The 16,734-nt window shown below is 41.4% G+C and overlaps 1 protein-coding gene across 1 annotated transcript in view; it reads left to right on the top strand.

Annotated features, from left to right (window-relative positions):
- Positions 1 to 16,734, top strand: part of LOC139696477 (RAB11-binding protein RELCH homolog) — a 78,673-nt gene that overhangs the window by 17,457 nt on the left and 44,482 nt on the right. Inside the window, exons 5-10 of the mRNA XM_071595261.1 lie at positions 124 to 209; positions 3,349 to 3,509; positions 3,606 to 3,783; positions 4,450 to 4,672; positions 6,879 to 7,008; positions 9,011 to 9,156. Coding sequence (XP_071451362.1) covers positions 124 to 209; positions 3,349 to 3,509; positions 3,606 to 3,783; positions 4,450 to 4,672; positions 6,879 to 7,008; positions 9,011 to 9,156 — 924 coding nt within the window. The remainder of the gene's footprint in view (positions 1 to 123; positions 210 to 3,348; positions 3,510 to 3,605; positions 3,784 to 4,449; positions 4,673 to 6,878; positions 7,009 to 9,010; positions 9,157 to 16,734) is intronic.

Raw genomic sequence — 16,734 nt, 5'->3', positions numbered from 1 at the left:
TGGCTAGTGATTTTTTTGTGCTTGACATACGTTCTGGTTTAATGTTAATTTAATGTTCTAAAATATCTTCAGCCTACTTTCTGCTTTGTTGATGGCTTTTAAGTCATTAATTTTACTTCCTAGATAATGGAGGCTGACCTGATGAGGGATCAGATCTCAGTTTTACTGCAAGAAAAGCAAGAATTGCAGGCATTGATGGAATCAAATAGGTAAGTTAGTATTCCATTTCAATTGAATGCTAGATTTGTGTTGTATCTGCTTCTCTAAATTTTGAGCTGATATTTATAGTTAAAATAAAAGTTCCTGAAAATATTATAGTAGGCTCTTGAATTTAGATAATGTAAATGATTAAATGCAGTGATTCTATGATATTTTGGATATTTTAGCTGATTAATGGCAAGTTTTCTTTCCTCTGGATAATAGATACACATAAATATCTCAAGTAAAATTGAACCGAGCATTCCATTTCATCCAATTCCCAGGTATACACTTACTTTGATTTTAGTGGTTGCTGAGCAGTTATTAATGTCAAAGACAGTCTTTCCAAAAGAAAATGAGTCTCTTTGGACATTACTTTTGGAACCTCTGCACATTGAAAGAGCAAGGTAGGGCAAGGTACACTGTGAAATTCTTCCAGATGGAAGTGTGGCAGCATGATGGATTGTGCCCATTGGTGCTCCATAACGTTCACTATAATAATGCTGACCTCAAGGTATGAATATGAAGATCAAAGGAGAGGGAAAGGTTGTGGATTGCCCGATGTGAAATGAGTGAGAGAGGCTCATTTACAAGTCAATCATTTTCCTAGGCCTCACCATTCCTGTTGCCTGTTTGATTTTTCATTTTTTGGAATTCCCATGTACACGAACCGTGTCACCCACTACTATCCCCATTGAGCTGAAATTACATATTTAGATAGGCCTCCTCAAAATTAACAATTCTCTTCCCAAAGATTCCTTAAGGGTGGTATTTTAAAATGATAGAAGTCTGGGGAGTCTCACTGGCAATCATCAGAAAAAAGGTACCATCAAATTCTCCAACATGTAGTTTGAAATGAAATGACTGAAGTGTGACAGTACAGGTCAAACCAGTTTTAAAGATTTCATCAAAGGGTCAACTCCATGCCTTTTAGAATGAACTGGGCAACTCCAATTTTGCCAAGCATCTCATTGACTCTGGACACTGGTATGAAATCCCCTTCTCATGGAAGGCACGTGAGGGCAATAGGATAGACACTATGGGGTAGCTGGGGATTCCCCTTCATGAAAACAATTCAAAATTGGCCAAAGAAGGCTGCTTACACTCACACTGCTCTCCTCTCCCATCACCCCTCTCCTCCTCACCCCTCTCCTCCTCACCCCTCTCCTCCTCACCCCTCTCCTCCTCACCCTTCCAATCCAACACTTACAAACCACCTTGCCCCATTAACCTCTTGTGACACCCTTATCACCCTATTCTTCCACCCACCCTTTGGTGTTTGCATATATGTGTGTCTGTGTACATAGGCACACACATGTGTCTAGGAAAAAAGGATGGGAACACACAAAAGATAAACCCAAGGCTAGAGGGGAAAGTAGAAGGGTGCCGATTACTGAGGCAGGAAAAACTTTAATTGACCGGGACTTGAACCATGGACCTTGGCTTGCTGAGCTGAGGTGCCAAGCTAATTAAGCTATCCAGGAAATTCAACTATCACTGAAATCCATTATGGTTTATGCAACCAAGAGCCCCGATTCTTTGGCCAGGAGATGGTGTGAAGGAGCTGTTTCACCCACCAAAGGAGAAATGGACGAGGACACAAGAGGAAAGGATAGTTGGGAAAGTTGTCATGCATGTCAATAAGGGTAGGTTCAATGCATTTTGGAGTCATGCATGCATAGATAGAAGAAGGAAAATGAGTCATTTTGGCCAACCATGCATTCAAAAACGAAAGCCCACCAACAGGTGAAAACATATTCATTAGGGTATAGGCAGAGGGAATAGGGATAGAATCACTGACAAAAGACCAACACAAGGCTATTGGGGAAGGTGGGTGTGGATTCCCAGCAGAAAGAAAGCAATTGGTGAAGAACTCATTACCATAGGTTTTTTAAAGAAACTTATGAATAACAGCAGACTTCATTTTACAAAAAAATCAGTGATGTATGTATGTATTTTATTTAAATGGGTTAATTTAATTTTTAAATGGGGTCCTCTTATGCTTTGGGGCTCTGATGCATTATGTGAAGTAATGATAATTCAATGGCAATCAAAGGTGTATCAGACTCGAGGAGTAAAATGTGCACTCGTATGAAAGTTTTGTATGGGGAGTTTTGAGTAAATGGGCAGTTCCTAACCACCCAGACTCAACACAACTGGAATTGTGGAATAGATTCATTAGTGATATTTGTTCTTGATATCATGGCAAGGGCAACTAATGATAAAATTTCTCCATTTACCAAAATCCCTCTCTACCTCCCATAACGCCACACATTTAAGTGTTCCACTCCCACAGTGTCCATCCATGGCCAACATACTTTTAAAACGGAAGAGAAATGATGCCAATATTTAAGTAAATCATGTACTTCCCTCAGCCTCATCCATATGAACCACTCCAAAAATGCCCCACCATGTTACAGACACCCTCCCAGCCGAGGGAGCATTCTCAATCTCTAGCCTCTTTTCTTTCCCTGAAGCACCCCACTGCCCTCCCTCCTGTCCTCCAGAAATGCAAATGAAGCGCAAGGAAAATACCATTGTATTTTGCGGTGTCCACATTTTATACGCTTATCATTTAGGAAACCATTGAAAGAAGGAATTGAGATCAATATGTTTTGATTATGATGAATGTATGATAGTTTTCATTTTTTTCCCGACCATGTAAGCAAACATGCGTAATCAAAGTGGATAAGATGTTGGTTCATTTCAAGCTATCTAGAAATGTTTCGCATTATATGCCGATTTAGGGTTTTCCAGTTTTCTACTCATATTGTCTCCACTAGTTTTGATGTTTTGACATCATGTTCACATCTCTTTGGATTTCACAAAACCAGATAACAATGTAGACTTGAATGTTATTGTAGGCTCCTGAATGATTTGAACTGGATAATGATTAGGAAACAATGAATCAATCAATTATTTTTTGAATAAAAACTGTAAAAACTTGATTAATTAGGAATCAGATTGATCATATCAATCCCAATGCTTTATTGTCATATTTTTTTGTGTGCTTAACTCAGCTAACATATTCGTGCTGGCCTGTCGAGGGTAGCCCAATGATCAGTGCGCAATGCTCTTTAGTCCAAATGGGGTCGAAATCAAAGGAGGTATGCTTACCCAAGGGCTTCCTCGCTCTTCCCTCTCCGTCAGGCACAAGGGGGGACGGGAGGAGGAGGGCACGGCGGACGCCAGTGGCGGGGAGGCGGACATGGAGGACGTGTCTGCACCGAGCAGTGTGGGTGGGGGGGCATCGCCCGAGTGCTTTGAGATGGTGGGTGGCGAAGAGGGGGGCCATGAGGAGGAAGAGGGGGGCAAGGGGGGGGCAGGAGGGGGGGAGGGTGCAGTTGCGGGGGGAGGGGGCGGTGGAATGGGGGGAGGCGGGTCCTCATCATTGTCGTCGGGGGCAGCAAGCGAGACGGGCGGCTGGACGAGGGTGGACAGGCCACTCAAGCAGCATCCCTCCACTCCCACGCTCCACTCTATGGCCTCCACCTCGTCACCCCACCTGCCCTCGGAGATGATGGCCACCACCCAGGGTGCACCGGACGACTCGGAGTGGCTGCCAAGTGGAAGCTCTGCGGGAAGGTGAGGAGTTGGCCCTTCTCAAAATTGCCCTCCTATTAACGAGTATTTAGGGTCCTTGGTCAATCATCAAACTTTTAGGCTTCATTCAGAGCATGCCATTTGGGTTGCACAAAATTTTATCGAATCAGGTATTATTATCTAATATATATGTATCTTCTAAATGCATCCTGATGTTAGCACTAAATGTTCAAATGCTGGGAATTTGTGAACAACTGCATCGAAAAAGTGTTTTTTGGTCTCTTCCAGTCTCAGGATTGGATTGTATTGTAAATGCCTAAAATTTCTAAAATGGTGGGCACCGTTCGTTAATCGAGTGGACCAATACCGTGTTCCTCTTCACACCCTTCCCCAATTTGCCGACCATCCTACCCCTACCAAGTTACTCATCCATCTCTCATTGCCCAAATTACTTCAGCTGTCAACCACGTCCTCTAATTAACCACCACCACTAATCACGGTAAATAGTTCATATTTTTGGTGTTTGTCGACTCCGTGTTGTGCAACTCTGAATATACCATTGGGTATCATACAGCTTGAGAGGTAAACGTAATCCGAATCAGCGCGTCACTCTAAAGGGAAAAATAAATGTGAATGTGCACATTCTAAGTCTCAATTTGTGGTAAAATTTTCCTTAATTTTTCCATGTCACTCTCCTTTGTCACACAGGAAGTTGCCGAGTGCATTCCGCCATGAAGTGCTCTCCAGGTGCTTTGTGAACACGTCCAGGCGAGAGGGCTCGCTTGTCGAGGACATTCTGGCGCCAGCAGATGGTGATGTGGATGGTAGCAACCATTACCTCGGTGCGGATGCTCGTATCCAGCGCGTGGCTCAACTCCTCGCACGCAGCCTTCCCCGAATCGTGCCGAATGTTGTGCTCACCCAGCGAGAGGTGAGTGCGAGGGGATTGTTGGAGAAGTTTTCTCTTGTGATATACCACTAACCTCTGTAATTTATCTGAGGGTTGGTTTGGAAGCCAGAGTGGAGCTCACCCGGAACAAAGCTCTGTATGGTGCATGAAACCCACTCGCACTCAACAGAAGAGGAGGATGGCCAGTTCCTAATGCCTTGTGCTTCCTATCGTTTCCCTGGAAGATCTGGAAAATCCCTGAAAAATTACTCTGGAAGGGTTAAGTGGGGGGGGGGGGTGCCAAGAATAGGCAAGGCATTACCTGGAATCAAAGCCAGGTCCTCTGGTCAGTGGCCTCAGTGCTCCATGCACTGGACTGCCTTGTAATACATACTATCCTGTCCAATAAATATGCAAACTGAGGCCATAAAAACTTTATTTTGCAAAATTTAGTCTACATCGATTTTGTCCCATTTAAAGTATTTTAACTTTCATTGCTATGCACGTATTCCATCCTCTTCTTTTCCACTGTTTAAAGCACCCTTTAAGGAAGTCCTCGACTGTTTGGCTTTTTAGTTTTCTCATAATTTTTTTGCTTTATTGTGTCCACATCTTCCCAGTGATGTCCCCTCATCACATTTTTGCATTTCGGAAATAGGTAAAAGTCGTTGGAGCGTATTGAGCAAATAAGGAGGATGATCAAGGATGGTGATTGAATTTTTTGGCAGAAACTGGCGAACAATCAATGCTAAATGAATGTGCAGGTGCATTGTCATGGTTAAAGGTCCATCCATCATGTCCGCTTAAAATATTAGTGTGCACCTTTGATTTTCCTAAATTCAGTTAATCGCTATCATTTGGACAGATTTTCGACGATCGGTAAGAACAAGGGGCAGTACACGACCAATGTTGTCGTCAACACAGGTGGTTGAAGGTCGTCCCTGCCTTGCGTCATCATCTGTGGCATCTTGATGGCCATCTTTATAACGGTTAAGCCACTTGAATACACGGATGATTTCTTCTTCCGAGCATCATCACTGTAAACAGCCGTCAACATTTCAGCAACTCCTTGATGGCTTTTACCGTGCTTCACCAAAAAACTTGAGGTTGATTCAGCTGAGTTCAGTGATTTTGTCAATTTTTTCAACAGTAAAAACAAGGAAAATGGAAACTAACACAACTAGCACCATATGCGCAGCTTGATAAATCCGCCGAGCACGGATGGATGGCTCATTGGGTCTCAGAGGCAACTAGGTATTGTCTGCGTGAAGGCCATCAGATTGCGCAAGGTCGCATATTTTTTGTGTAGACCGTGTATGCGTGTGTAGAATGATTGATGAAATGTTGTTGTGTGGTGTAAAGAGGTGCATGAACGTACTGTGATCAATATTGTGTAGCTGAGCACTGCACGACCATATGTTATTGAAAATTTCCAGATATGGTACAAAACTGATTCTCATTACAAGTTGTGGAAATCGTGATAAAATGAATGAGTAAACCTGCTGGTAATTAAGAGGCCTGCACCTCTCGATGCTCCTCATCTGCCTTAGCAAATGATGTGTGGGGATCATCTTGTTGTGCTACATCCTGTATGTAATCTAAAAAAATGAATTCCATTGAATGTGCAATGTCAACGTTTTTGTGGTTATGTATTGCCATCTTCAATTTTGCCCATGTCTGCGGTAGTTACAAATGTTGAAATGTAAAAGATTAGTTGATCATAATTTGGAGACGGGAGGAAATGAAAATCCTGGCAATTAATGATAATCTTGTTCCTTAAAATCCACCTTGTGGCAAATGTTTCCCGTTGATGTTTCCATCGCTGCTGGGTACACTCCCCCTTCTTCGCTACTCTTTGTGAAGTGAGTGACACTTGAGGCTTCAGAAGTACCAATCATAAATCTCTAGCCCTAAGTAGTTGATCAATAAACTGGATTTTGAGCGGCTTGAAATTTGTAATTAAAAAAGAATGTATCTAGCCCTCCTCTCGAGCGGAGCATCTTTGAGAAAAAGGGTGATCGTGAAGATAGGAATTAGATCTGCCTTGTTGTGCACTTTTGTGAACGTGAAATACAACTTTAGGAGTAGAGGAAAGTAAGGTGTGTCCAAAATTTGGCATGTCATTTCACTGTCTCAAGGAAGGTAATTTCAAAAGAAAGTTGTTATGTAATATTAAGGACCATATTAAGCATCTGAACCCTGATTGTTAGCCGTGTGTTCGATGCCTTAATATATCTTTCTATTTCAGGAGTTGATCCCCTTGATGATATGCACTGTTTGGCTTCATCCGGATCCATTGGAAAGGAATAGACTCCTTAGCCTTCTCTTTAATCTTAAGAAACGACCAACTTCAGAGGAGAGGCAAACCATTCTTGCAGGTAATCACTCTTTCAGAAGAAAAGGCATATGTTTAAGGAATATTCAATTCACAGTGTTCATTTTGTTGGTCCAAAATGATAAACATATGTGGTACAACTCCTTATTTACACTTTTCTAGGGGTTGTAGAAAAAGTGTACTCTACTTTTACCTTTATATAAACTACTGAAGAAATCAAAAAAGTATAAAGAAGTATTGAAAAAAGTTATTATGCTTGCATAAGTGAAAATAAAGTTTAAATATCGTTTTGTAATTTTCTTGCAAAACAAGTAAAATGCTGACAATATTTCACTTGTCACATTCGAATACCATTCATATATTGGAAATATTGAAGGTGACCGTTGCTCCATTTAGCCAGTAAAATATACAGTGGTTTATCAATGCACCGCATTTCTACATGTGCCGAATGAAAAGGAACTATGGTGCATAGAGGGCAAAATATTGCAATGGAAAGATTAGACGCACTCAACGCTAGAGTGTCAGGGTGGAAAAGGTCGAGGCGAATGAGTTTAACACTATAAAATTGTTGCATTGATTAGCAGATGACTCTGTTAAAAGTTACTGTTGCGGCATCTCCCGCAGGTTCTTGGAATCAGACATACCCTCTGTATGTCCAGCAACTTACGCAGCACATGATAAGACGTCATTGCATCCAACAAGAGGGTCAAAGAATTTGATCCTCATCCATTTATTTAATTCTCCAATCTATGCAATTGATTATTTTGTCCTTTCAGTATTCATGCCATTCCAAGATTATGCAGCCATCCCACCAATGTATTGTAATAACTGTAAAACACAAACTGAAATTTCAACAAAACATGCACTATTTAGTAATCCTCCCATATTACTATGATGGGTGGGAGGTAAGTAGTGCTTTAAGTTCTTATTGAGCTGCTCTGCATTTAAAGGCAAAGTTGTAAAAGCAGAATATAAAGATATTTGTCTGAGGTCATTTTCTAAAAAGCCCTTTCCCATCCAGACTCTTTCTTTGGAAGGCCTAATAAGGCAGGAATTCCTACTAAGTTTTTGTCATTCCTCATCATTCTCGATGAAAGTTATTCCTCTCAACTTTTCTGTATGTGGTTGCCAAGTTTCATCTCAAATGCCCCCATATTGGATATAAACTATGCATTTGTTGAGTGAGAGATAGCCGTAAAAGTTACCTAACCATGGGTTCTGCGGGGAGTGGCCAGGAAAATGACTGGGAATGACCTCAGCCCCTGGCCGCCATTGTATCATGAGTGCAGGTGTATTTATTATTAAAGGATCATAAAATTTGAAATTATTCATTACATATTTTGCTGAAATGAGTCCTCTGATACCGAAGTTCACCTCCGCTTCAGTCCATGCCCACCTAAGTGTGCTCTTTTTTGTTGAGGGGTGCACTCTGATGAAAGAATGGTAGCCTCCCCTCGCTGAAACCCAAAATACTCTCTATCTGACTGTACCTAAATATCCTTTTTCTTCCAAATCCAAACTTACTCAATCAGGTGACTGATGAATGAAGTTGGAAACCATTTGTCAGTGAGGGTACCAAGGCCATGCAATGCAATTGACTGTTGGCATATTTAGAATTGCAGAAATAAAAGCTATGTAGCCCCTTTTACATCGCCATGTGGTTAGTGATTCATTCTGAAGTAGTTGTGTGTGTGTGTGCGGGAACAGAAGCGCCACCCCACCCCAAGTGGGCGCTTGGGCCTGTGGTGGCTGTCCTGCTTCATGCATGGAATACTGGAGGCAACTAACTGGAGTGAAATGCTGACAGCCCTGGAAAAATCTTGTGTGCATTTTAATTAGGACTCCTATGGGTTGGGTGGAAGCGGAGACTGTTTTAACCTCTCTTGCCCCTATGAAGACATTATTATTGTAATTATTAATCCCGTCATTGGCTCCAATTAAAGGTATTTTCACCAAATGCCTGCCTGTAATTGTGATGCAATTGTTCCAGGACAGATGAGAGAGGCTTGCACTGATGCTGACCGTTGCTTCTGCTCGTGTTTCAGGGATAGTGGCGATTGCCAAGTGCTCAGGCCTGTCTCTAGTTGAGGGGGAGATCCTGCCACAGTGCTGGGAGCAAATTGGACATCGGCACATGGAGCGGAGGCTTCTGGTGGCAGAGTCATGCAGTGCATTGGCACCCTATGTCTCGGTTGGTGTCCTCCTCCATCTCGCACCTTGCTTCCTCTTCCCCTTCCCCTGGTCATCGTTTGAAGCTTCTAGACTGTGTGAATCCCAAATCATTGTAAATTCCATTTTAATTGTATTATACATTGAAATAATATACACGCTTTACAAACGAGTGAACTCTTTAGAGGTGTAACATGTTGGGCCAGAAATTATGGGAAAAAAGTTGCAGGGAAGAAACCAAAGCTGCAGGGAAGAAACCAAAGCTGCTTTCTTCAAGAACATGGGAGCATGAGACAGACTCCAGATCATATGCAGCCCTCGTACATGCTATGAATTAGCCCATAAAAACTATTCCTTCCTAAACCCTCCAGTAGTTCCGTGGCAATGTTATTCATCCCCTTAAATTAATTGACTTCAATTCCCTTAACACCCTTCCTATCTTGGAATTAAGTATGCCTGGTCCTAAGCTTTAATCAATGTCTATTTTGATGTTGAAACTCACTGGCCCAATATCCTTACCATCAAGATCCTCATTGTGTTCTGTCAATCTCTCTTGAATAAATTCTGGTACTATCATTTCTTTTCCTGCTATATCTTTAATAATGTGCAGGAATTTTCCTGTTTTACTTTCTGATGGTGCTTTCACAATCCTGTACACAATGGTCATTTCATCTATCCTCTGTAAACTCTCCATATCCTCATGCTGTGACCTCCATCGTGCTTTTTTTGCCCTATAAGTTTCACATCCCAGTTTATTATTCATCCCCTTGTACTTCCTTCGAACTGAATCTGTGTGTTCATTTTTCCATTTCCTTCTATCATCGATATTCTTAATCATCTTTTAAGTAATCCGTGGATTTTTTGTCCGTATTTTATTTACTGTTTAAAGAGTTTCATTTATGGCTTTCAATATCCTTTTCCTGATGTGTTCCCATATTTCAGTCCCTGGTGTACCAGTCTCCCTTTCCTCGTCCATAATTTTTCCTGCTGCTGCCTTGTACTCCTTTCTTCTTGTCCTGACAAACGCTTCTATATTCTATAAGCTACTATCTTCCATGTTTCATCCTCTTGAATCTGGCATTACACCTTTTTTTTAATAGGTAACCTACTGGTTAGGGTATGTTTTGGATGGGCACAAGCTACCAAACAATTCTCTCGCCTCTCTCCAAACAATATGCAATACAGCATCCTAATATACTACAAGTCTGACTTCATATCTGTGTACTTCCTTCCTCCCTTCATCCCGTCCATCATCCCTATCCTATTTCTGCCCCTTCCCCATTTGCTTAACATTCTCCCTCTATCACAGTCTCCAACACCCACTACCAATCACTGTGCTTTTCATCCATGTTTCCTGCTTCTTTCTAATTTCACCCAACATCCCCTCTCCTTCACCATACCCTGCCCTTCCTCATTTTTTTCCTTTCTGCCCGCTTGCTATTTCTAAATCTCTGCCCCACAACCATAGTATACACAAACATAATATACCTGTAGTCTGATATTTTTCTCAATCCCTGGGCATTTTGTGTATATACCAATGTCTTACTGTGTTTTTTAAAATGTCTCTCTAGTATGATTGAACTCTGTTTCCTGCAGAACTCTATTGCTTTCTGACCGTGGTTATTTCTTGTTCCTAAACTCTAGTGCCCCACCTCACTCTCTTCGTGCACCACCTTATCCCAATCCCCCATAAAATCAAATGTTCCTTCCCTGGGGCGCACTCAATCATTTTCTCTATTTGGTTAAATATTCTATTTCTTCTTCCCCATGATTACTTCTATACATACTATAAAACAATAAGTTTGATTTTTTAATGCAGCAAACCTAACATACATGTGTCAAATGGCACAGGTGCGAGTGGTGAATGGAGAGTTGTGATGGATAGTGTTAGGAAGAAGAGTAATACGGGGATGTCAATTACTATGAGCCAACCTAATTATTTTAGCTTGACTTACAAGTTATCTTAACAGATTCAAGCTGGCTTTAGTCAGAAATTCATCTTCATTATTTTCATTTGTTCTGAGATGCAAGAAGGCTGTTTGCAATTCCTGCTGGTCTGAGCTTGGTGGCATCTTCAATTCATGTTCTAATTATTACGCCAGAGGAATTGCCTGTAAACCATAAACACAGTAACTTGGGGGATCGAGATGTGCGGGGGCTAACGTACTGGCTTCCCACCCAGAGGGCCCGGGTTCAAATCCCGGCGGTGTTGAATATTTTTCAGAGGTATCTCGATCCCCACTTGAGGTGCTTTGTGGAGGGCACTCTGAGTGAGTACGCCGTCCGTCGGATGGGACGTTAAGCTGCGGACCCCTTGGCGCCTTTTGTAAAGAGTAGGCTAATGCCGACGCCGGGTTTCTCTCCACCCTTCATCCTTTCCTATCCATCCCCTATGGCGCAAATGACCTCAGCTGTCGGTCGCCTCCCCTCAAAACTACTACTACCACAGTAACTTACCTGAAGTTCGGTTGATTGGGTGATGGTAGAGTTCACCCCATAGCAAGTACACGTACGTACTTAGTATCGGGTGAAGAGGAGACGAAGGAGAAAGTGACGAGGCAGCTGATGACCATTCAATTAGTGATAATATTGCCGATTGTTTCAAAAAGTGAAAGACACCCTGGGATGAGTGGTGTGAGGTCTGAAGGGAAGAATTAAGGCCTCATTGTTATAGGTGGGCTTTTTTCCATAGTGCATGACTGGATAGTTACCATAGAGACCTCGTACATGTCATAGGTTTCAAATGAGATTATGATATAATTAAACTGTTGAGAATCAAATGTGAATGAATTATTAGCATGTTTCCAAAATATGTGCTTCTGTGAAATGCATTACAACATTGGTAGTTCAGAATAAGTGCGTAAAATATTGTAATGATTTGTGATGATCTTTGAAATGCCGTTTGCCCATGTATTAAGTGAATAAAATTACATGAAAGTCTGTTATATAATCTGATGCCCATTTCATTGGGTCCCAATTTCAATGCTTTAGTTCTTATATTCCGATAATGGATGTCATTCCTGCCTCTGGTGTAATCATGATGATAGGCAGAGTTAAGAGAATAGTTGCCAATGTTATTTTTTATATATAGAATTAAAAACATAATGTAGATGCTCGGGAGTGGTAGCAAATTTAATTCACGGAAAATAGGCCTTGATGGAGCATTGTGAGGTTTCCTGGTGATGCTTCTAATAGCTTTCTTTTGCATTTTAAAGATGTTTTGAGAAATAGCAGCTGATCCCCATAATATTATACTGTAGGTTATGTTTGAATACATTTCCCCATAGTATAAATTGAGTAGTACAGTTTTACATGTAGTTTCATACAGGTGTCTTAATAAGTAGCAAGTTGAACTGAGCTTTTTGTTGAAGGGCTTTTACATGAGTATCCCAAGAAATATTTGCACATAGAGAGATACCTAGGAATTTGCATTCTGTCGTATGCTCAATTGATTGGTCATTGATTTTTACCCGCAGATCATCTGGCACGTTCTTATTGCGTGTGAAGTATGCTATTTTACTTTTATTTACATTTGAGTCTAGAAGGTCGTCTGTACACCACTTGTTCATTGCAAGTGTGACAGACTTAGATTTTTCCACAAGGCTGGGATATGTTTGTGTTGATATTATTACATTTGTGTCATCAGTATACAACACTGGTATTATTCCATCATTATTTGGTAAGCAGTTAGGTAGGTCATTGATGTATATCAGAAAGAGGAGTGGCCCAAGAGTTGAGCCTTGTGGAACACCTTTGTCAACTTAGTACGCTTCAGATGAATATTTTGACCCATCAACTTTGACCCAACAACAAGTAACACTACTTTCTAAGTGCGATTATGAATATAGGACTTCATCCAGTTTAGAGGAATTCCTCTAATTCCTATTCATTGAGTTTAATTAGTAGTCTATTGTGGTTCACATTATCAAAAGCCTTTGACAAGTTAAAAAACATTCCAGGAGTTTTGTGTTTAGCATCTAATGAATTAAGTATGTTGTCGATTGCCGGACATATGGCAGTTGTGGTAGACCTTTCAGATCTAAATCCATGCTGAGAATTTGACAGTAGTAAGTTTTTTTTCGAGATAAGATGCTATTTGCATAAACATGGCTTTTTCGAATATTTTAGCAAATGTATTTTGGATGGCTATTGGTCTGGATTTGTTTCTGAGTGAGGAGACAATAGTTTTTAGATTGGTTTCAGAACAGGGCTTGGCAAACATTGACGATGGTGCATTTGCAAAAAGCACATCGGCTGGAGAAATAGTTGAGCAGGCAGCTGATACGTAGTATTTGTTAAATTTATTAGCTAAAGATGAATGGCTAATGGCAGTGCTATTTTCAAGGTTACAAAGTTTTGGGAGAGTGAGGTGCGGATGTGTTATGATGTTATGATGTGTTACTAGAAAACACAATTCAAAATTATGTTTGGAAATTGAATAAAAGTAATTGAAACCTTCGTCTACTGACTTGAGGTCATGGACGTTGTTCCAGTTTTGGGACTGTAGAAGGAGCAGAAAATGCTGCATATTTCCATGAGTAATAGACTGCCTTAGGTAAGTTTTATCATTTAGGCTCTCCATTGGTTGGTTAGTACCAATACTAATTTTCACCATGCAATGGTCTGTTATACCTAGGTCACTAACAGCTGTTACTACTTTTTCTTGGTCAAGGTTGGTCACAGCATAATCAATTAGGGTGGCGGATGTGGGAGTGACTCTCGTAGGATTATTATTGAAACATTCCATGCCGTAAGTTTTGAACAGATTCAACAATTCGGATCTTTGAGGGGAGTCAACTAAGAGATTACAGTTGAGGTCGCCGTTCAGCAGGAGTATCCGGTTGTTTGCATATAAGGAGCAAAAGAGTTGGTCCAGTTTTTTAATAAATGCATGAAAATCGCCAGTTGGTGATCTATAGACGGAGATGAGCTCAAGCAATCCCACTGGAGTTTCATGGAAGCACACTGCACATTCAAAAGTTTTTTCTTCCTTCACAGGCACGTCGATGAAGTTAATAGTCCCCTTTAATCTACTATGCACGAATATGGCCACACCTCCATTTTTATGCGTGGTCCGGCAGAATGAGGACACTAGGGAGTCATGTGAGAGTAATACACAAAATGTCTGGTTCACACTCATTTATAGCCACTTCCTGCTGGTTTACTTTGTTCCTGAGGCACTGAATATTAAATTGCGCGATTGTTAAAGGCCGCCTAACTTTGACCTACCCATCGCGGAGGTCAGGTGGGCCTTTGGAAAAAAATACCTACTCACACAAACATGTTTCGGCCAAAAGTCGGGACTTTCCACTACATCTTTTAAGTCTTCACCAAGAGATTCACGAAAAGAGGTATAGGTGCCTCTAGTTACCTTCAGCTGCTCGATCTCAAAGTACTTGCCAGGTATTTTGCTTGATGCATACTTTTTTACTGCTTCGATTGTCGTGTCTTCTTTGAATCGCCAAGCGGCGAATGTGGACCATTTTTGGCAGCCCGACTAAATCACTGTCCAAGTTTGACGTCCCCACAATCGGCTTTGGCCGAGGTTTCCGCTTATTTGAGACCATGGTGTAGCCCTCATCGTCTTCTTCCCTCATGTTGCATGCAGTGGCATGCGTTTCCACAGGTGGTGGCTGTAAATTTCCTTTGCGAGCAACGGAAGAGTACGGCAGCGTCACCTTAGGAGCACGCTCTTTATTATTAGTATTACTATCAGTAGCTACGGCTTGAGAGTAATTAAAACGTTCCATGTTACTTTTCCTCTCTTTCACAGTTTTTTCGGGACACATTTTTAGAATGGCGATTTCCTTAGACTGGTTATTTATTAAATTCAAACAGTCCATTAGCTTGACCTGTAGATCTGTCACTATATGCAGGAATTTTTTTAATTGTGTCACATGGACCAAGCAAACACTTTTCACATCGATAGAGTAATTGCAAACAGTTAGCCATGGAATTTGCCACTGATTCCGTTAGACCAACACATCCATATTGGAAAAATGACTGACAGCCTAATCCATTTTCCAAATATAGCTGGTTTTCAGGAATGTTTTTGGAGCAAGTATCACAGTTATTACCGGAAGTCGCCATCTTTAATTATCTGTTGCATTGCAAAGCCATAAGTGTCCATTCTGTTTTACTCCAGTTCCCATCAGCTTATTCTTCATCACTGGGCCTCAAATGGCTGTGCTAAAAATTATCTTTATGGTTGGATTATTTCTCTAGTACTGTTTAATGTATCATTTTGGGTATGGTTTGATATAGTAAACCATGTACTGCCTGTATTCACACCAGCACCAGAATTTCCAGCCAAAATTACCCTCAGCAAAAAATTGCCATCATCGAACACTAAAGCCAGTGCCTTGTCTCAATAGCCACACTCGCTTATCTCTATTCGCTGCTGCTGCTTCCTTCAGGCTAGCATACGATCTGAAGTCTCATGCTCCATGTCCTTGAAGAAAGCCACTCTGGTTTCTTCCCTGCAAAGTTTCCTCAAATAAATTCTTAAGGAATTGGTTATGCCTTAGTAAATGTCTTATTGCTCTTCTTTGCCCAGTTGTTCTTAAGAGTAGTATCTTTTCTTTCACTCCTGCTAACATCTTTTCATTATAATTCGTTGTCTCAGGCGTGACTTCATGGAATCGACTTAACATAATGAAAGGAGAAACTTTGTAATTCCACATAGATTTATTCGACGGACGACCTAGGTTTCGACGTGGCACGTCATCATCAGGTACATTTTGTAAAGAAGACAGAGAATATATAGTCACACAAATTGGGGGGGGTGGGTTGGGGGGGGGGGGAAGGCGAGAAGAGAGACAACTCCCCGGTCTGAGGTGAGGGTTAGGGGGTGGAAGAGGGGAAAAAAACCCAGGGGGGGGGGGGGGTTGGCCCGGAGGTGGTTAAGGGGGTTGAGAGCAAGGGGCTAGAAGAAAGGAAAGGATTAGGAACTCCGTAAACTCAGGAAGGGGGAGGTGGTGAAGGGGACGCGTGGATCAGGAGGGAGAGGGGAAACCCAGAATATACGTAAAAACGCTGTATTAAGAGCCGGTAGGGGAGGAGGTAAGGTAGGTGGGGTGTCATTAGGTGTGGAAGGAAGGAAGGTCTAGAAGGGGGGAGTGGGAAGGGTACAAGATTTCGTTAACAATGGTAACCTTATTCTTAACACATTTCAAAATTTCAAATTGCTCTAGCGCGTCAAGCCTTTGTCCTTTCTTCTCAAAATGTAAGAACTCTGGCACAAAATCACTCCGATGATTCTCGTCCAGCAGATGTTTGGCAAAGAGAGACGCCGAGTCCTTATTTTTGACGCACGATTGGTGTTCCTTGATCCTCTCTTTAAACTTTCTCCCAGTCTGGCCGATGTATCCTGCTCCACATTGACAATTTAATTTATAAACACCACTTTTCTCACTTGTAGGGATTCTGTCTTTGGTATGAGAAATTAAATTCCTCATGCACTGTTTGTTATAAAACGCTAGTCTAATTTTGTCTTTGGGGATTTTTCTGCATACCCTCAGGGATAATGGGCCTAAATAGAGAAACCTTCTCCATTGAGCCCTTGATATATCGCTAGGTATAGACCCATAAATACTGTTTC

This window comes from Hetaerina americana, unplaced genomic scaffold (assembly GCF_022747635.1).
Source record: "Hetaerina americana unplaced genomic scaffold, ioHetAmer1.1.p SCAF_7, whole genome shotgun sequence".
Lineage (NCBI taxonomy): Eukaryota > Metazoa > Arthropoda > Insecta > Odonata > Calopterygidae > Hetaerina > Hetaerina americana.
Note: the sequence above shows the minus strand (reverse complement) of the source record. Positions and strands in the feature narration are given on the sequence as shown.